Source organism: Plecotus auritus (assembly GCF_963455305.1).
Source record: "Plecotus auritus genome assembly, chromosome: 8".
NCBI lineage: Eukaryota > Metazoa > Chordata > Mammalia > Chiroptera > Vespertilionidae > Plecotus > Plecotus auritus.
The window spans coordinates 6,533,315-6,556,106 of NC_137782.1; the positions used below are offsets into that span (position 1 = coordinate 6,533,315).

The following is a 22,792-nucleotide window of genomic DNA, read 5'->3' on the forward strand; positions in this document are numbered from 1 at the left end:
CACACACACACACACACACACACACACACTCACACACACACACTCACACACACACATACCACGTGGAGACATAAGGAGAAGGTGACCATCGGCAAGCCCAGGAAACAGGCCCCCAGAGAAACAAACCCTGCCACCACCTTGACTGTGGTGCCTTTCTAGCCTCCAGAACCCTGAGAAAAGTCTCCGCTGTGTGAGCCGCCCATTCGGTGGTGCTTGTTCCTGCAGACCTCGCACACTAATCCACAGCAGGTCAGCCCCACCTGGTGTTTCTCCGTGGTGAGAGCTTCAGCCGGAGGACTGAAGGGTGGAGGGTTCGATTCTGGGTCAAGGGCAGGCACCTCGGTTGCAGGCTCAATCCCTGGCCCCAGTCAGGGCAGGCAACCAATCTATGTGTCTCTCTCATATTCATGTGTCTCTCTCTCTGTCTCTCCCCCTCCTGTTCACTCTCTCTAAAGAATCGATGGAAGATATCCTCGGATGAGGATTAACAACAGAAAGAATGATTTTGTGCGGCTCCTGATGGGGATTACAATGGGATTTGGGGCCAAGGCTCCGGCTGGTTGTTCTCCTCGGCCTTGCTCTGCCCTCTGCACACACAGTCCCCCTGGAAACTGGAGAAGGAGGGAGCCCCACTGTCCCCCAGCACTCAACAGGGACAGGGCAGTGCCTGGGATTGTAGGCAATGGATGAATAAAATGAAAAACGTTAATCTCCTCTGCAAGGTACTGTCTGTTGACAACTTTACTTGGGTAGATGTTTTCAAGTGATAAAAAATGTTGAGAAGAAATGCCTTTTCCCTGCAGTTCATTCAGGCATTCTGGGATCACTGAAATGTACCCAGACACATACAGAACTTCAGTACTTTCTGCAGGATAATTACTCACTTTAAATATTTCTTACACCAGTAATCTATTTTATTTGAAATTAGAAATAGGCTCAGGTTAGTTAATTTTGAATCATTATCTATAGGAAAATGTACATGATCTTTCCATAAGAATTCATATGTGTTTGCCTTTTTGGAAATAAAGCTTTTATTTATCAAAAATTCACAAGCTATTTTTTAAAAATATATTTTGTTGATTTTTTACAGAGAGGAAGGGAGGAGAGAGAGCCAGATACATCGATGAGAGAGAAACACATTGCAATCAGCTGCCTCCTGCAGACCCCCCACTGGGGATGTGCCTGCAACCAAGGTACCTGCCCTTGACCGGAATCGAACCTGGAACCCCCTGAGTCCACAGGCCAACACTCTATCCACTGAGCCAAACCGGTCAGGGCCACAAGCTATTTTTTAAAGATTTCTTTCAAGTCCTGTTACCTTAATTTTCTTTAATTTAAAAATTTCAAGAAAGAGTATGAATATAAAGTTGTCTAATATTACCAAAAGTTCATTTCTGCAAAAAATAATGGGAACTTCTTTTCTCATTGTAGTAGGTTAGTCAGAAAAAAACATCTTTGAAGAAGATAGGAGTTACCAATTTATCCTCAAAATATTAATTCAAATATAGATAATTAAACATCTAATCAATAGTTGTGGTGACCTAAACAAGAATCTATAATAATAAAAGCATAATATGCTAATTAGACTGGATAGCCGAACGACCTTCTGGATGAAGCTGGGCCGCGAAGGCTGAGCCCCTTGCATGAATTTCGTCCAGTGGCCCTCTAGTATAGCATAAGAAACGTAAGTAAACTTACTCTATTGACCAGTTCAACACCAGCAAATCTACCAAATACAGAGTCAATAGTAAAATAAAATATTTTTTAAATTAAAAACATAGGTCTTAAAATTTTAAAAAGATTATGAGCATTTACTTCACAATAAGTTACATAAAGTTTATGTGTATCATATTTACTTGTAAACACGTTATTATTACAGTTTTCGTCTAGAAGTGTGTTTTTCTAACATTGCTATTTTGTGTGTTTCGTGTTGTCAAAATGCCAACTAACACTCTATGTTTATGAGAATTAAGGCCTTTTTCGGCCCTGTGGGGTCATAGAACAGAGGCTGAAATGGGCTTTGGCGTCAGATGGAACTCAGTGCGAATTCCAACTCTAATGCTTACTACCTGTGCCGTGACATATAAACTATTTGATTTGTCTAAGTCTTAGAATTTTAACCAGTAAAGTGGGATTCCAATAAAGGACAAACACAAAAATACATACTTATTAAGTGCCTAAAGAATTAGCAGATGTTTGGTAAGTGGTAGCTCTTACTACAGCAGGTAGATGGGTGCCTCAGGTGTATCTAGTAAAGGCAGGCTCTGCTTCAGGTCCCCATTTATTTTTTCATTCGAAAGACATGTATTAGTGCCTGCTCTCCATTAGGCTCTTGGGTAGGCAACAGAAGGCAGCACTAACAAAGCAGCAACAGAAATAACATAACACTGACGTGGGGTGAGATAAATAGTACTATAGAAGTAAGAATAGCTAGTGCATACGGATGCATGTCGTATGCCGGCGCTTTTAACACTGCCTCTCCATTTCTGCTGAAGGTCACAGCATGTGTAGTTATAAAGCCTGAGATTTTAACAAATGCACTAGAATGTTTTTCTCAAAGGAGACCAAACCCTAGACCGAGCATCACAGGTGGCCCACCAGAACCTTCTCAGAGCGATCCTGTATCAGTGGTGAAGGAGAGAGGTAAGCTCAGGTCTCTGGCAAACTTACCCTCCCGTGTGGACACACTGATTGTGCATTAATTGCTCAGAAACATAATCTTTAGGAAAGTGTAAGAATGTTTTATCATTTCCAAATCATCCTTTGAAAATAATTGAATGTTACAGTGGTTTCAAGACTGAACTCCCTTCAGAATAATAAAGGCAAACTAACAGGTTAAAAAGACAAAGGAGGAATAATTATATTCTGTTTAACAGACCTATTAGGTATTTCTTTAGAACAAAATAACTCATTAAAAAGGGCACACTGTCCTTTCATACACCAGTGTCCTCGTCTAATCATCTAATCAGTTTAGTGTCCCCAAAAAAGAATGTAAATACTATTTAATTTACTAGTCATGCTGGCTTATGGAAATTACTACTTAGCATGATTGCCTTTGGATAAAGAAGAAACAGGTAGGGGGAGGAATCTATTTAATGAGGCTGTTTAACCCTTCTGAAGTGAGACTATCAAAATCACGTCTAGATTAGAAAATTAGACCGCTAAGCAAAGGTTCTAGAAACTATTTCAACTTTCATAAAAAACACCTCCTTGGCTTCTTTAACTAACGTACCCTTGTAGGCTTTATAGCATTTATAACAGTGTTAGCATTTTAAATGTCACTTACCTGTTTCAAATGTCCCTCTATTTTAGACTCCACATCTTCAATGTGTGAAATCATTTTGTTGACACATGGTGCTGGGATGTTTACTAAAGAACAGCTGTGACGCCGACATGGGTAACTAAAGAAAATGCCTTTGTTCACCCCTAAAGATAAAGCAGACAGTGGAAGTTACTTATCAGTTATATACGGTGTAGTAACCTTGGTGTTGAGAATATGCAAAAATATTCAACTTTATTAAAACTAATACTCAAGTTTTAACAACTAGGTAGATAAATGTCACAATTACAGAATGAACCTTCTAAAATTTTGAAATCTAAAAGAATCATTTATGACTTAAAATGTAAGAAATAAAAATGATTCTAAGAAGCAAGAATAAATTTTCAAACTTACGTTTAGGTGTTTCATAGCATTATGAACTACCCATTGGTGGGGGGGGGGAGTAAAGAAAAAAGGCAGAAAACATTTATTCATTTGTTTCTAAATAAATTCTAAACCAATTTTAAAAATGACTTTGAAATATATTTTAAATTCTCCCTTCAAAGAGATGCCACTTCTTCCAAAGTAAATAATATCCAATCACTCATGTTTTGAAGGACTTCTTCCTTAAATCCAGCATTAAGTTTTTCTTGCTGCAAAAAATAAAATGAAGTCCCCTTCATCCTCATAATAACCTCATTTTCTACCTTCCATTTCTGAAAATTGGAGAGTGATTGATGTCCTCACCAGAGCATTCAAGTTGTGCTCATCGTAAAATCCACTCAGTCTGATGTGCCTCAGTGACTCTAATCCTGGCATGTCCCGAATCATCTGAAGGTTGCAGAAGCACAGCAAAGCTGTCCATGAAACTCCACCTAAGTGCTTACTTGCAGTCCTTTTGTGTCTAAGGACTCTACTGGGCTGGATTATAGCTGCAGTTACTGATCTTCAATGCAAGACACAAAATAGGGTCGGTGCCTCGATGAGAAGAGTGTGCTGACCTCATTTCAGTTGACCTTGAGAAACACAGAGGTAATGCTACTGCCTACTGACTGTGCTTTTTGTTTCAATGCCAACCCACAGAGATGGTACATATTTTAGATATCTCCATTTCAACTGCAGTCTTTTAAATGAAGTCTCATAATCTCCTCCTCCAAAAATACAACTTCTGTGAAAATGACACATCTGTTTCATTTGTAAGTAAGTTTTGACCCTATCCCATAAATCTGAACATATGTATATATCTGAATATACAACATCTTGATTTCATAAGCGAGGAAACTAAGGCTTAGAAAAGTTATATAACAATGTCAAATTCTACACAATTGATAGGCGGGAGAGCTGGTACTTGAACTGTATCTCCCTGGCCATGGAGTGTAAGCTATACTATAAGGGTTGTTTTCATATTTTTTAAAATGTGGCAAAGAGAAGCAGTCCAGAAACATATTTCAGGGCATCTCAAATGTTTCACATACCACTTGTTTTTGAATTTTGAATGTTCCTTCAGGATATCAGTTTACTTTGGCCATACTGAACACATATACTTGCTATGACTATTTCACATGTGTTATATTACATATTTCTTCTTTAGTTCATACCCAGAGAAATATATATTTTCATCTCTGTAATAGTCAAAGGACCAATGCACAAGCTGGTGAAAATTACATATTGATCTCTTATCCAAGTATCCTGATAAGGGCATGCTGCCCTTCCTTCTAGAAATAAAAAGATTTTAGTATACATTTAACAACTAGGCAGTTGTCCTTACACTCAAAACATGTGCTTTGCTTCATTAAATGTGGGGAAAACAAGGATAGTAATGACTCATTTAACGTTTTTCTGCCTGTGCCACTTTCAACCTATTGTGTGAATACTAATTAATTTCCATAGCACCCCTATGGCATGGTATTAACATCATACATTCAGTAAAGTGTGAAGTGGGAAATACGATGAAGTTAAATTTTGCACTGAAATTCTGTAAAAGATTTGGCATCATAAGCAGCACAAGAGAGAAACAGAATTCTAGGGTTCTTCTTACTGGTTTTATCCTAATGTATGCACGGCATAAGTTAAACCTTTGCTTTTTAATTTTCCCCACCTGGGTGTCCACGTTCATTCTTTTTTTTCACTTGACAGATAATTAACTGTGCTTCCTAAGCTAAAACTACTCAGTCTCTAGATTTCTCATTTAATAAGTGAATGGGGTGGTAGGGTGCCATATAAAATATTTTTCACCTAAAATTCCATGATGCAATGAGAATTAATGGTCTTAGTCAGACGTTAATTGACAGAGCTGCTCCTGGTGAAGCCTGAGCACAGGTGGTCAGATTGGTCCAAGAATCCAGCTCAAACAGAACTCTCATCCTCTCTAACCATCTGCCCAACCCCAACATCCTTGCTCAGCATCAGTGTATAAGGGGACAGATCCTCCTGGATCTGGGCCAGAGCTGAGGTTTGTTGAGACTCTGCAACAACAAACTTCCGTTTGAGAGAAAATATGGACTGGCTGGTTGCGTTGGCAAATGTCATAAAAATACTATGACATTTCATGAACTGTCAACTCTCCTTGCTCAGTGAAATGGATGTTTACATGATTTATTCACCCAGCCATAATAATTAACATGCATTTGGAATTTTAGAATGGTAAAACTCAAACCCTATCTATGGATATGGGGAATGGGTAGAATGAGACTGACTACAGAGGGCATGAATGAACTTTCTGGAAAAATGGAAGACTCTAGCCTGGCCCATGTGGCTCAGGGATTGAGCGTCGACCTATAACCAGGAGGACAGGGTTTCATTCCTGGTCAAGGGCACATGCCCGGGTTGGGTTGCATGCTCGATCCCCAGTGTGGGGCATCCAGGAGGCAGCCAATCAGTGATTCTCTCTCATCATTGATGGTTCTATCTCTCTCTCCCTCTCCTTTCCTCTCTGAAATTAAAAAAATGTGTTTTAAAAAATGGAAGATTCTATATTCTGTTTAAGATAACGGTAAAATAAATGTGTATTTGTCAAAAGTCACTGACTTGCAGTCTTGAAATGAGTGAATTATATTGTACTTAAAATTTACCTCAATAAATTTGTTTTATTTTAAAAAATCACTAACCAGATCCTAGCATCACAATAACCTACCATCATTCTCCATCTCTTTTAACTCTTTATACTTCCCTGAAATGCTCTTCTTCTATCACTTTCTCTCACTTCATTGCCTATTTCTTCTCATAGGCGTGAGTCTTGGTAAGTAATAAATTTCTTAGTTATCTCCTCTAAGTGCTTAACCCCCAACTAAACATCTTTAGACTTAACTTTACCCTGAACTCCATGTCAAAATGTACATATCCTTCCTAGAGCCTGACCCTAGCATGAACGGAGAAAAGGAAAGGTGGGACCTGCGGGATCCTTTGCAGGATGGGCGGATGACATTAGTATTAGAATGTACCCATGGAGTTGCTATACCACAAACAAGGAAATACAGATATCCATGACAACAGTAAACTACGTGCCAAAGCCAGAGAGGCTACAGAGGAAAACAAACACATTGCTATCCTCAGACATAGAGCTGGACAAGATAAGGGATTCATGCAGAGAGCGCTGCAGGTGGGGAGGGGCCTGGTACATATCAAGCAGAGAGAATGGTACCCGACTCAGAGCAGGTCATCAGGAACGATTTGGCAAGTAAAGCAATGATGAGAGACTAAGATATACCAAGATGAAACTTTTGGTGACAGGGCTGCCTCCAATCTACTTGGTATTAAACATTTGGACTTTTTCAAGGCCAACGGGCCAAAGGGAGTCTTGAAGAGACAAACCCATTTGAAAGCCAGTATTTCTGAAACTAAACTCATTTTCATGCCACTCAACCTCATTTCCTGTCTTGCTTCTCTGTTCCCATTATCAAAGTGTGCAATAGTTAAATCATTGTTGAATCCTCTTTTCATTCAAGTTCTTACTAGTATATTATTATCAAATCTTATTCCTTTATAATGTCTCCTTAATTCCCATCTTTCATAGCCATTGATCCTTCATCAATGAAGCCTTATTACCTTAAGCCTGGACTGCAATGAAAAGGTAATCAGTCTCCCTATGTCCTCCTGTAGCCAAATCATTCTGCAGAGCAGACTAGTATTTCCAAGCACGGTTATGTAACGTCTCTACTTAAACACATATAGGCCCAGAGACTGAGAAATGAAGTTCACACCCTTGAGCCTGAAATTCAGATGCTTCTTGACTGTACCTCAATCACTTCTAGCTTTATTTTAAGCGATTACTTTGACATTTCTCAATCTTCCTGATGCTGTAGTCAACGTAATATATTTGTTCCATATTTTGTAGGTAAAGAATCAAAATGGCAACTTATCCCATTTTACCCCATCAAACTGAAGATGTCCAGAGCAGACATTTACTAATCGAGACTGAAAGTTTTTGATATCAAGTTCTCCACCAGACTGACCTAAGAAACAAGTATGAACCCCTGTACATCAAATGTGCACATTCATCATTTCCTTCCACATGTAATATCAGCAACACTTTCACAGATGTTTTGTGGATTCTCAATGAACAATTTTTAATTCTGGATTTCACACCTATAAAACATCAGTCCTCATTCTTCTTCTAAAAGACATATCCTCATTAAACTGGAAGTTTCTAGCACCTGTCAGTCATGGCACAAGCAATAAAGAAAATGTTTAATTTAAAAATTCATACATTTTTGAAATTATAAACAAATTTGTCATTAATAAAATACATTATAGTATTGTATTCTTAATTTTGTAAAGAATTACTTTGTTAACTATTAATTGATACTTGGGGTTTATTGTTCAATAAAAATATAATATTGGTATAAAAAACTAATGAGTGAATAGAAATATAGTTTACATAGGTTACTATACAATTTACGTTCAGTCCTCACCTTCAGTATTTGTCATTTTATCTTCATGAAAAATCTCAACAGCTTCCTTAGGGGCACCAAATGGAACCAATGCTTGTGATGTGGCATTTTCTTTTTGAAAGGAAAGAAAAAGTTCAGAGAGCAGTTAATATTTATTTTTAAAATAATTAAACACTATTAAGGAAGTGAAACTACAACTCCCACTATAGGCAAAAACATTTGCAAATCATATCTATATATACAAAAGCCTAAGCGACCATTCAACTGGTAGCTATGACACACACTGACCACCAGGGGGGCAGATGCTCAACACACAGGCATGGATACATGCAACAGACTGATGAATCTCAGAGGGTGAGTGGGAAGAGATTAACCAAAGATCTTATATGCATACTACAGGCCCGGTGCACGGATTCGTGCACAGGTGGGGTCTCTCGGCATGGCCTGCGAGTATCGGGCCAGAACTGGCTCTCTGACATCCCCCGAGGGGTCCCAGACTGCGAGAGGGTGCAGGCCAGGCCGAGGGACCCCACCAGTGAACGAATCCATGCACCAGGCCTCTAGTATTTGATAAAAGCCTAGTTTCTGGAACACATAAAGAATTCTTACAACTGAATAATAAAAAAGACAAATAACTCAATTTTAAAATAGGCAAAAGATGTGAATACACATTTCTCCAAAGATATACAAACGGCTAGTAAGTACATTTAAATATACCCATCATGGACGGACCTTGAGAATATCATGTTAAGCCAAATAAGTCAGACAGAAAAAGTTAAGAACTCTATGATTTCATCCACATGTGGGATATAAAACTGAAAGTAACAAATGAACAAACAAGAAAAACAAAAACTCACAGGCACAGACAACAGCATGGTGGTCACCAGAGGGGAAGGGAGGGGCTGTAAAAGGTAAAGGTCAAATATATGTTGATGGAAGATGACTTGACTTTGGGTTATGGACGCACAATGCCATATAAAGGTCACGTATCACAGAAATGTACACTTGAAACCTATATAATTTTATTAAGCAATGTCACCCCAACAAATTTAATAAAAAGAAAAAAAAAGATTCTCATCTTCATTAGTAATTAGGGAAATGCAAATCAAAACCACAGTGAGATGCCACCTCCCACCCACTAAGATGGCTAAATATTATTTTCAAAAGACAAAAACAGAGTTTAACAAGTGTTGCCAAGGATGTGGAAAAACTGGAATCCTCATATATTGCTATTTGGAATGTAAACTATTGCAGATGCTTTGAGAAAAATTTGGCAATTACAAAGTTAAACATCAAGTTATGAAATGACCCAGCAATTCCCGTCCTAAGTGTATACCTAGCAGAAATGAAAACAGATGTCCACATAAAAAAGTGGTGCTCGAATTTTCGTAACATCATTCATAATAGCCCTAAAATGGAAATGACCCAAATATCCATCTATTGATGAATGTATAAACAACATGTTTACACATGCAATGGAATAGTATTCATCCATATAAAGGAACCGTGACAAAATTCTAGTTTAAAAGAAGACAGGTACACAAAGCCAATTGTTTTTGCGAATTCATTTATAGGAAATGTCCCAAATGGTGTCCCCTCCTGCCCCCCACCCCTGCCGCGGGGGCATCCCTGTCACCTCTGAAATGCTGAAATAAATATCGGAAGAAGCGGCATCGGTGTCTATGCTGAGCGATGGCACAGAGAGGGTCCCGGACACCTGCCGGGGGCAGCCCTGTCGGGACAGGGTCGCGAGGTGTGAGCCCAGGGCAAGACTTTGTGGCTGTGGCAGCGGTGGGCCAGGTGGGCTGCTGCCCTCCTGCCCTCCTGCCCCGCCTGCCGGGTGCTGCCTGGAGGCCGCCTACAACGTGTCCCGGGACTGGGCCGCCTCCTTCAGACCTTCGGGCTGGGAGTTTCCACTGCGGCCTGTCCGCGCAGCTGGCGGTGCCAGGGGCCTCTGGGCGGAGTCCGCCGGCAAACGCGGCTGGCGAGGCCTGACAGCCAAGGTGGGCCCTCGGGTCGCAGTGACGCCCAAGGGCAGGTCCGCCCTCCCTGCAGACATGGGGTGCGGCCGCTGCACCTCCACCGGGCAGATGGGCTCCATAAGTCGTGCGGTACTCCCGTGGTCGCGTGGAGGAAGCGTCCCGCGAGGCGTGGGGCTGACCTGGGAACCAGGTGCGCAGCGTCACTGCAGGCAGGTCTCTGCGCATGCGCACGCAATTCACGCACAGCGTCCCCCTCCCCTCCCGGGAGCCGCTAGGCTGACCTGGCTGCCGCAGGTGAGGATGCGGGCAGGTGAAGATGCGGGCAGGTGCCTGCAGCCCCCAACACCGCATCCTGCGGGCCCAGGCCACCTGCACTCGGACTCTCAGTATCAAAGTATGCAAAGTGTCCCCAGCGAGGCCACTGAGGGAGGGCGTCGCCTTCGTGCACGTGTGCTTTCGGGGTACCGACCGACCCTCGCTGGGTCTCACGTGGGAGCTGGCTGGTAGGGCTTCTTGATAGAAACGCAGGTGAGGAGGTGAGGCCAGGAGCAGGGCTCCAGGCGCTGAGGTGCTTCCCCTTCACCGGGGTGATGCCCGCACCCAGGGGCTCCCCTCGGCCCGGGACTGACCTTCACACCTGCGTGCTGTGAGCGAGCCCGAAGGCGGTTCGCACCAGGAACTGGTCTGTGTCTGCCGGGCCCATGACCTTCCCACAAAGCAGGTAGATTTGGGGTTGCCGGGGGCTGGTGGAGGGAGAATGGAGGTGACCGCTCACGTTATAGGGCTTCTTTGGCGGGTATGAAAGTGCTCTGGAGTTAGATGATGGTGATGGTCGCACAATATTGTGCTTATCCTAAAAACTTTGAATTGCACACTTCAGAGAGGTAAATTTTTATGGTGTGTGAATTAAAGTTAAACACAGCAGTGCTTGTAAGCACTTTATGTAAAGCTACACATACTGAGTAAATCTCTACTTCATTGAAGTGTGATATGACAGTCCAATTCTTTATTATTATTATTTATCTGATATGTCAAGGGAAATTTGTAGCATTAAGTAATTATATTTGAAAATTAAAAACGCTAAAAATTAGTGATCTGAGCATCCTAATTAAGAATATGTGTGTCTGGGGAGGGTGGGCAGGGAACCTAAAGAAAGTAGGAGGGGTAATAATATCTGAAATTAATGAAACAGAAAGTAAACCAACCCAAAAAAACCCTAGAGATGATTAAAAAGGTCAGAAATTATTACTTTGAAAAAGTGAACATAAATGAACACATTTGGCAAAATTGATCAAGACAGAAGAAACGGAAGAAACAAATCCAGTGTTAATGAATGTAAAGGAGGAATAACTGCATATAGAGAGATATAAATAAGACACTGTTAACACTATTGCATTAATACATTTAAAATTTAACCAAATGAACGAGTTTTTAAATGAAAAATTATAACTTGCCAATAGGGATTAAGAATAAATAGAAAGTCTGAATTGTCCTATAACCTCTAAATATTTTATATCAATAGTTTAACATTTCCCTAAAAATGAAAACACAAATTCAGCCAAATATTCAAGAAAAATGATTAAAATATTACGTTCTTTTTCTCAGAGAATAAAAAATGAATAGACATTCTCTAATTCAATTGTGAACCTCTGACAAGAACAAACTAAGAAAGAAAACTTAGGGGCCAATTATTTATAGTATAATAAGTATTTCGATATGACCACAATAGTTTCATGATGATGGACACAACATAAGGAAAGACTTTAATGTTGATGTTGATAAAAATATTATGTTAAATCATATCTGGTAGAAATTAATAAATAAGACCTCACACAGTGTGTTTGTGATGTTAATGACAAACATATCTGAAGGGTGGTGGGTTAATAGGTTCAGTACCTCAGCCAGCAATGATTGCTTTGGGCATAAAAGCTTAAAATCCGCCAAGACGTAGTAACAAACACTGAGGCCTGATCAAGTCCCGGGATTTCAACATAGACATTTGCTCGATGCACTGAGTGCTCTCTATAGAGGTTGGTGGTTTTGCATGGAGGATGGGGAGCTTAATGGAGGAATGATGCCAAAGAGACAGACATTAATTTTAACTGATAATCCCTATTTGTGCCAGCATTCCAAATATTGGATCGAATGCCATCGAAATACAAATATCCTAAACTTCCTAACTACTCCGGACAGTGGGTTTTTTCTTAAACTGACGCACTCCTTCGCGTCCCTCACCCTCCTGCCCCAGGAAGTTTGGGTTTGCGACCCCTGAGCCCGGAGAAGACCCCTTACTGCCTTAGCCGCCGCCTCCTCCTGTGACGGACTGAATTGCATTTACCTCTGACCTAGTTTCAAAGAAAACCGCTTACGGGTACATTTACCTTTCTTGGTTTGATCATCTCCAGGGGGAGAAGAGGAAATTGTCTTGTTTTCAGGCATGGCTATGTGCAGACCTAATTAGAAAGAAAATGTATTTTGAGACCTAATTAGAAAGAAAAAAATATTTAAATATCATAAATCAATATTCATGTATAAAATTGTCAGCTCAAAAACTGATAGGGTAGGCTTCTCATATTACTGAATATATATATATATATATATATATATATATGTACTAAATTATGTTTAAAATGTAAGGAAATCCAACAACATACTCTTTCTCCTACCAGGACTATTATGATCCTACTTAGGAACACCAAATATGAAAATCCTCATTAAAGAGGATTCTTTGATCCCCTGGTTTGCTGTTGCAATTCTATAATAGAACTCATAGTAGCTATCTCTTTTAATTTGTAGACCTAAAGCATTATAGATCTTGGAGATTAGAACTAATTTAGTTAGGTTTTTTATTTTACATCTCAGAAATCCTGACTGAAATTAGTAAATTCATTCAGTGTAAAAAGACGACGTAGGGAAGAGTGCTGTGAAAGAACACCATGAATCCAAGTACAGGGCTTTTTGAATAAACCAATTTACTCCACCAAGACCAACTTATTAAAGGAAAGGAAGCTATAGGAAAGTACATAATTAAGTTCTATTTTATATCAACATTTAATTTTTTTTAATTTGATGAAAATTGTAGTTGAAACATATACTCCTATTTCCTCTTTTACAAAATTACTAGGAAAAATATAATAAAAAAGAAGAAAATGAATTGTTTCAGAAATGTAGAACTGGGTAACACTTCTATGCTTTCAGATCTTTTTAAGAAAAACGCTAATAAAATCTGGTGAAAACGTATTTTTTTTAAATCTTCATAAAAGCATCTGAGAATTAACAAGGTGATAATGAATACCTAAGTCAAGATCTGATAGAAGGCAGAATCCAGAGGGGTGAGACCAACTTGTAAAGCCACTCTTCCCAGGGCAACATCTGACCTGGAGGAGGCAGCAGAGGGCCTGGGCGGTACTTGTTACAGACACACAAGATTTTGGAAACGAAGGAAGCAACCCAATCTCTGCCGAGCATAGGTGCCCTGGAAAATGAACCCAGTCCTAGGACCGAGACCCCAGAAGGCTGCATCTTGAGGAACAGAAGGAAACAGAAATGAAGTGCATGTGAAGACTGCCCTAGACTGAAGCCCAGCCTCAGATCATCTAGGCCCGTGGTCAGCAAACTGCGGCTCGCGAGCCACGTGCGGCTCTTTGGCCCCTTGAGTGTGGCTCTTCCACAAAATAGCACGGCCTGGGCGAGTCTATTTTGAAGAAGTGGCGTTAGGAGAAGTTTAAGTTTAAAAAAATTGGCTCTCAGAAGAAATTTCAATCGTTGTGCTGTGGATATTGGGCTCTGTTGACGAATGAGTTTGCCGACCACTGATCTAGGCAACTCAAAATCTCACCCAGCGGCATTGGTTCTGTTCTTGAGTTTTCTATTAGAATTTTGTTTTACTTGTTTCCATACTTGAAAGCAAATTACACAGAGAATTCCTTTTGTTAAACCACTCTTAGTTTGGCATCTCAGCAAGTCACCATATTCCTCAAATTTTATTTGCTTCCTCGTTGCTTAAAACAAAATTTTTGAGCTGTCAATGTTTCTAAAAAAAAAAAGGAAACCCTCTTTTACCCATTTTTCTCTCATGATTTTATTTGTAACTAGAGGCCCGATGCATGAAATTCGTGCAAGGGGCTCGGCCCTCGCAGCCCCCCCCCCCGCTGCCTCAGCCCTCGCAGCCCCCCTGCTTCGTCAGGAAGGTCGTCGGACCGTCGTTCTGCTGTTCGGTCTAATTAGCATATTAGCTCTTTATTATATATGATTATTTGTTTTAGGTATTCTTATTGTGAAACATTGCATAGCAATATAAAAACATAATCTTCCTTCTTACAATACAGCCTAAGAAATAAGTGGCTAATAATAACATTCAAATTCCAATGTATTCCTCAGTGGCCACATTTCCCTTCCTCCCTCACCAGAAATTACAAGCATCAAAAATATAATCCCCATGGTGTCAGTTTATTTTTATGACATATGTATCTCAAAACAATATGCTGTATTTATTAGTTTAGAGTTTACCACTTTATATGAATGATATCATACTCCACAAATCATTCTACACCTTCTTTTTTCTCTGGTACATTTTTGAGGTTTAGCTGTGTTGTTGCGCATAGCTGCATTTCATTCTTTTTCATGCAGAGGTTCTCCTCTCCAGGAACATTTCAGTTGTTTAGAAAGGTTTCCCTATTGTAATTAAGTCGGCTATAAAAACGTATATTCTTGTATACTTTTCTATATTATACTAGAGTATCTCCAGGGTATACGTATGGGAAAATACATGCTGGGTTATGCTTGTTGTTTTTATTCTCTAACAGTTCTAGATATAGTCTTCTGTTATTAATATGCATTACAAAGACTTTTCTCCTAGTTTACTCCAATTTATTTTTAACCCATTTTATTTTTAATGGATATAAGCATATATAAATTTGAGTCACCAGTTGCACAAATCCACAAACAATATCAAAAGTCTGTAGTTAGACAACTTAGAAAACTTATCCCAACACCCTCAAATGTTAAAGCCTTACAGTCAATGATAGCAAGTTCCATCTACTCTTCTAAAACTTTATAGATTTTATCTGTGTAAGGTGCTGTTTCTTTTTACCCATGATACTAATGGATTTCTTAAGGCTATGAAATTAATGCCATTTTCCTGTTATTTCATATTCTCATGACAATATTAAGCAACTTTAGACTTAGTCTCACATCATCTCAGCAGGCATCAGTCCCTCCCACATGCTTCCTAGTAAACTTGCAAACATCCTGATATTCTTCCAGTAATTATGAAAAACATTTATATGTTAACTCTTGCTGTTTCTAACAATAGTTCAGCTGATTTACTTTATCCAAATCTAAATGTGCCCAATAATAATTAGAAATCTACACTCTTTTCACAAAGAAGCTTTAAAAAAAAAATCTGGCATTGGGAAATACTTCATGAACTGTTAGAGTATTAAAAAGGAATTAATTTTTCCAACTTTTCACCCTATAATATGGCTGAGATTTTAAACACATTTCTTTAAATTTTATGGTTCATTCAAAAATTATCTCAAATGTTCTATGTATATAACTTCTAAACCAGTTAAATCCAGCTGATAAACACAGAATACAAATGCAGACCATCAAGCAAGGCAGCGAACAGGAATTGGAATCAGAATCCTGGCCAAAGGCAGTGATCATAGATTTGGGTCTTGACTAGGCAGAGAAATGACCAACCACTACTGAGACTGACCATCTTAAAGGTATAAACCAGAATGCCAATTATATTGGCTCTATAGTTGCAGATAACAGAACTCAGTTTAAACAAAAACAAATGCAAAACACACACACACAAAGAATAGCTGCAACATAAAAGGACCATCTATGGAGAAGATACTGGTTAACTGATGCTAAATATTAGCAGTCGGTCCATAAAAGCAGCAGGAATACGGGGACTCACATGCCACCAGCATTCCCTTTCCCTCAGCCTCAGAGATGCTTTTCATATTCATTCTAGTTTTCTTTCTACAACTTGACTTCTTATATGTTTCAGAAGTTTTGGCTGTTGATGCCTCCTGAGTTTCATATTGTAGAGCAGGGGTCCTCAAACTTTTTAAACAGGGGCCAGTTCACTGTCCCTCAGATCGTTGGAGGGCCGGACTATAGTTTAAAAAAAAACTATGAACAAATTCCTATGTGCACTGCGGGCCCGGGACGCGTCGGCTGCTAAGCAGGACAGGCAGCGGCACCCGGCGGGCCGGATCAATGTCCTCGGCGGGCCGCATGTGGCCCGCGGGCCGTAGTTTGAGGACGCCTGTTAGAGCATCAGCCACCAGAAATGCTGGCTGTTTCTCAGATATGATTCCAATGATCTCTGAGAGGATTTTAATTAGCCTCACTTGGGCCACGTGCCTATATATTTAACCCAGTCAATTGTTGCTGGGAAGTCAGGATACTATTATTACACTAGCTTAAATCTGCTCTCTATTTCTGGGCACAATTATAGTTAGGGGTGAGGTCACTGTACTGGCAGAGCCTGGCATCACTATAACGTTGGGGATGGTGGGATTGGGGGCAAGAGACTGTAGCCTAAAGGCTCTGTTCCAGAAATGGCTGGCAGACTAACAATGTTTCGGCAATCTTTTAGGAATGTTTGTGACTATTTGAGTTTTTCTAACTGCAAACAAATCTATGTTATAAGACACAAAGCATTACATTACTAAAAGTTATTAAGGAGAAGCTACAAGATCATTTATTAAGTATTTATACAGGAAGGATTTGGGGAATGTCTGAGACGACTCAATTACTTCCTAAGATCCACTTCACTTCAATACTCAGAATGCTTGATTCATTTCATTTTAACTATTTATTGATTCTTATAGAAATTTATAACTTGCATCTTGTTTATGTCACTGTGCTACTTGTTTAAGGTACAGAGATGAAGAAGACATAATCTGTGCCCTTAAAGTACTCACCATTTATATTATATACATTTTAGTAACATCAAAGGACTTTAAGACAGAGCCTACAAGTTACATGTTCGTGAGACAATGAATGTATTTTTTTGAATATCCCTGCCACTCCTTGCCTCTTTACCACATGTTCACCAGTCATCCATCAAAATAAGCCATATGATTCCATTTTTCCAATCCCTTCTTCACAAATCTTTTCACTCCACCCTTTCTTGGGTCTCTAATGTCTATTTTCTCACTACAAAAAGAATTTACTTACTCCTTCTTCCTGTACTTTCTGATCACTTCAGTATTATATTGCACTGATCATATATAGTTTCCTAAATAATTGTGCACATGTGCATTTTTCCATTGAATTATGAGACCTGACCGGACAAGGATTTTGTCTTTATTTTTTTATTATCAAATCCCAACAGAGTGAAAACTCAAAAACAATGATTGTTCATAAAGGGAAATAGCATAACCTCTTGCCTTAAACATTAAAAAGGTTCATATTTATAATAGGCTACAGGTCATAATATTAGCATAATACTATGCCAATCACAGATTCTGGGGGAAACATTTCAGTTTTCAACATGTACTTGTTACGATTGATTCTTGATAACCATTTTCAAAGTTATTTCAAGAAATAGTGAAGAAAAATGATTACCAAATAAACGTTAAAAGCAGACGGTGCGACCAAACATGCATCTATCAAATATTGGCTTTCATTTTAAGCCGAGTTCCAAACTTTTAAAAATCCTAAATTAGAAAATTCATAACACCACAATAGTAATAGAAGAAAGAATAAACCCTTCTTTGAGTGTTGCTTTCACAAAGAACATCTTTTCAACCTTTAATGTACAATAGTAAAGAAAATTGCAAAAAGACAAGGTATTTTTCCACATATTGCCTGTAAGTATCCTATATAATAATCCCATATAATAAAGAGGTCGCCCTGACCGGTTTGGCTCAATGGATAGAATGTTGGCCTGTGGACTTAAGGGTCCCAGGTTCGATTCTGGTCAAGGGCATGTGCCTTGGCTGTGGGCATATCCCCAGTAGTGGGTGTTCAGGAGGCGGCTGATTGATGTTTCTCTCTCATCGATGTTTCTAACTATCCCTCTCCCTTCCTCTCTGTAAAAAATCAATAAAATATATTTTTAAAAAAAGAGGTAATATGCAAATTGACCATCACTCCAACACACAAGATGGCCGCCCCCATGTGGTCAAAGATGGCTGCCACAAGATGGCCAGCAGGGAAGGACAGTTGGGGGGGACCAGGCCTACAGGGGAGGACAGTTAGGGGCAATCAGGCCAGCAGGGGAGCAGTTAGGCGTCGATCAGGCTGGCAGGGGAGTGGTTAGGGCAGGGGTCCTCAAACTTTTTAAACGGGGCCAGTTCACTGTCCCTCAGACCCTTGGAGGGCCGGACTATAGTTTAAAAAAAAACTATGAACAAATTCCTATGCGCACTGCGGGCCCGGGACGAGTCAGCTGCTAAGCAGGACAGGCAGCGGCACCCGGCGGGCTGGATAAATGTCCTCGGCGGGCCGCATGTGGCCCGCGGGCCGTAGTTTGAGGACCCCTGGGTTAGGGGGTGATCAGGCTGGCAGGCAGAAGTGGTTAGGGGCAATCAGGCAGGCAGGCAGGCGAGCGGTTGGGAGCCAGCAGTCCTGGATTGTGAGAGGGATGTCCGACTGCCCGTTTAGGTGGGATTGGGCCTAAACGGGCAGTCAGACATCCCTTGAGGGGTCCCAGATTGGAGAGGGTGCAGGCTGGACTGAGGGATACCCCACCTGCCCCCCACCAAACATGAATTTCATGCACTTGGCCTCTAGTCTATAATAATTTCTTTTCTAAATCTTTAAACTCTATTCCTTTGATTCCTAACCTCTCTTTAATGTTCTATTGACTTTATATTATGTCTGTATTACATCCAATAGACTAGAGTTAATATGCATTAAATTAATATTTCATGGTCTTACTAAAACCAGGCACAACTTCAGAAAGATTAAATATCATTTTCTCTGCAAATCAAATTAGGACTGAAAATTTCAGTTTCTGCACATATATTCAGAAAGCTACCATATATCATTCTATATTCTGAATTTGAGTAAAGAGATGAGCTTTTCACCTTCTGGTGATTACTTGAGATATAAAGAATGGCAAGCAATTCAAATCAGCTTTCATGATATTAAATTATTTCATAGGCCAATATCTAGAATTAAGTAATTATTTTACCTCTGAGTTACATCAATGATTTTATAGTGAGCATACTGAGAAATGTTTACATTTGCTGACAAAATGTAAAGTACTTAAATTGTTCATGTTCAACAACTGTCTCAAATGCAAAATAAACTCTTACAAATTTGAAGTTTCAAATTGTTATGGAAAAAATACTTTGTTAATTAGGAAACACTCTGCCATTTTCATAAGAGATAACTTTTGCTCCTGAAGAAATATGCCGTTCAATGTTAATTTTTTAAAGAAAGTCAATAACTATTTATTGACCATTTCTGTCTATTTCTGACAGATATTTTGTGAAATATAAGAATGATGAAGACACAACCCCAGCCTGCCAAAAGTTTTCATTTAGTTGGAGAAGTTGCTAACTCATGAAATAGCTAGAGGAGTCTTGACCCAAGGAAAACAAAAAATGATACCTTGCACTTAAGACACACCACGTATTTATGCCTCGACTCCTCCACAGCCTGTGGGGAAGCTACCATTACTCCCCTATTTTGCAAAAGAGACCCTACAAGCACTAAAAGGTTCAGCTCTCACAAGTCACTGTCTTGTTGCTGTGCAGTGCAGACCCGGGTTTAGCCCTGGAGTCTGTGACCTTACTATTATGACCATGCTGTCGTCCTGCTCAAAGGAGACCAGTGTCGCCCTAACTGGATTGGCTCAGTGGATAGAGCATCGGCCTGCAGGGTCCCGGATTCGATTCAGGTCAAGGGCATGTACCTTGGTTGCAGGCATATCCCCAGTAGGGGGTGTGCAGGAGGCAGCTGATCAATGTTTCTCTCTTATCGATGTTTCTAACTCTCTATCCCTCTCCTTTCCTCTCTGTAAAAAATCAATAAAATACATTTTAAAAAATAAAAATAAATAAATAAAAGGAGACTCGTGTCCTAGGGTGAGACAAAAGTAAGAAGAGTTCTCAGAACCCTACAATGTGCTATGTGTGCAGTAACTCTTTAAAATAAGAATTGTCTGGCTAACATGGCTCAGTGGTTGAGCATTGACCTATGAACCAGGAGGTCACGGTTCGATTCCTGGTCAGGGGACATGCCTGAGTTGTGGGCTCAGTCACCAGTATGGGACATGCAGAAGGCAGCTGATTAACGATTCCCTCTCGTTATTGCTGTTTCTATCTCTCTCTCACTCTCCTTCCTATCTGAAATCAATAAAAAGATATTTTCAAAAAATAATAATACAAAAATAAAAAAAGAATAAAATGTTCAGTATTTCCTAATCATTTAAAAAAATGTAAACCTGGTTTGAACAGAATCAGGGGAAATGTTTACAAAGTGCCTGGGACTGTAGAATTCGTCTCAAAACCAAATAGATTAAAAGCTCAGATGTAAAAGAAAAACAAACAGCTAGAGGAAACTGTTTATATAAAAATAAGATTAAAAGGCCTCTTTGAGCATAACACCAAAAACGCATAAAGTTCTAGAGATATGACTCCATAAAAATGTAAAGCTTCCAGCTATACAAATATCACTCACGTCAGGAAGAAATACTTGAAATGTGGTAACAAAGAGTTTCTGACTTATATATAAATAGCTGGAAAAAATTGGTATGGAAAATGAAATATCCAAGCAGAAATAATAAACAAAGGACCTGGAACTGGTAATCCCCAGACATACACACACACACACATGCATACACACACACATACACACATATACACACACATACACACACGTACACATATATACACACATACGCACTTACACATACATACATATACACACACACACACACACAAGCGGGGGAGGGGGGAGGAGTGAGCAAATTAATACAGGAAAAGTGTTTAGTCTTCAGTAATTAATAAAAATGTGTAACTGTTCTGCTGAAGTTGTAATACAATAAAGTAACAGAAGAATCAACTTATCACATAACAAAAGGTAATACAGACGTGCAAACTGCGAAAGAATGTCGCATAAGGCAATAGCATGTTTATGAATGGATATATTACCTGAATCCTATCAGGGAGAGAAAATGATATATGATATAATGGTACATCTTTATTTTGAGAAAGGAAACTATAAAAATCTTTAAAAGGCCTTTTAAAACTCAGGAATCATCATACTTAATGAAATAGAAAACATAAAGGAAAATCACGTTTACCTAGAAATTATTTTTATCCAGGTAACCATGTTGCCAATCACTCACCTCCGTTAGTCAGACAAACTAGATGACGTAGAATATTTGCTCAGAGAGCCCAACAGAGAACCTACTTGTTAACAAAAGTAAGCTTACACCTGACATTGCCTCACAGGCAGAGTTAGGTTACGGGGGCTGTGTTTCCCCGTCTTTCTGTGTAGAATGATAAGCACCTTCTTGTAAAAGTAGTTTCTCTCTCACCTAAAATGGGAATCTTCCTTTTTGACATTTTTGGTATGTGTAACCGAATCGTACTCTCTCCACCCCTAATAGCGCCATGCTTGTTAAAATACTATGCCGTCAGATAAATGTATTGAAATATCAATGTGTCTGTTCTCTCCATATGTTCCCCCAACCCACCCACTCCCATCTTAATACCATAGCAAGGCGTTCTGGCTCTTTGTCTCCAGGATTTGGGCTGGAGAAAAGCAAAGGCACCGGAAGTATGTTTAATCTTTAGAGCATGGGCTGTCCCAGAGGGGAAGGTAGGATCGGTGAGTTGGGTAGAAGTATTCCCAAGACCTGGTGATGCAGGTCTGGGAATCCAAGAAGGATGTGGCTGCAACCAAGGAGGTGACCAGAACTGGGGGAAGGGGAAGGGGAGGGAGTTGGTGCACTTAGTGTGGCTGTTTCATGTGCATTAGGGCTTCCAACTGCACCCGACTTCCATACTCCTGGGCATCACCCCAGCAGAGCTCTGACATCTAAGAGGCCCATGGAAGGATGGGGACACCCTGTGGAACAGAGGACACATGGGAAGAGGGTGCTGTGACAGTTACCATACTTCCACATGCTCAGGCACATCCGGAGACCCCAAATACTTAGCACAAATGTTTGGATGGATTTGGGAGGGGGATAGAGGTGAAACCAAGAATGAATGATGGCAGATTTCCTGCTGAACTGATGGGATGGGGCCACCGCGTTTGAATTGAGTGGGGTTCTTGACAGCGTTCAGTGTGTGAACTGAGACCCAAGCTTTCTCCACCAGTAGAAGTATATTATTGCCGGTAGAAACTAACTCACTTTCTGCAGTTTTTCTAATGGACCTGTAACTTTCACTTAAGGATGGCAGTAATATATTTCTCCAGCCCAAATGTTAGCATTAACCCGTCATGCTCTCTCCCCCTACGCCACACACACACACACACACACACACACAATACTTCTAAGTGCACATGCCAATAAGAGCTCTTCTCATCTTACACACTCTGGCCCTCCAGCAATGAAGAAAGAGATCTCTTTTGAAAAATGCTTCTAGTAACTTATGTAAAGAAGGACTGAACCTAGCAATGGAGAAAGTGTTATCTACACACTATTTCTATCTACACTTCATTTATGATGCATTAGT

At 39.9% G+C, this 22,792-nt stretch overlaps 1 protein-coding gene across 1 annotated transcript in view; it reads right to left on the minus strand.

The window, feature by feature from the left end:
- The window catches only part of CCDC178 (coiled-coil domain containing 178), a gene marked incomplete at both ends in the record, with an annotated part of 121,113 nt that extends 110,864 nt beyond the window's left edge, over positions 1-10,249 (minus strand). The window contains one exon of the mRNA XM_080683765.1: positions 10,011-10,249. Coding sequence (XP_080539891.1) covers positions 10,011-10,249 — 239 coding nt within the window. The remainder of the gene's footprint in view (positions 1-10,010) is intronic.
- Positions 10,250-22,792: the final 12,543 nt, after the last annotated feature.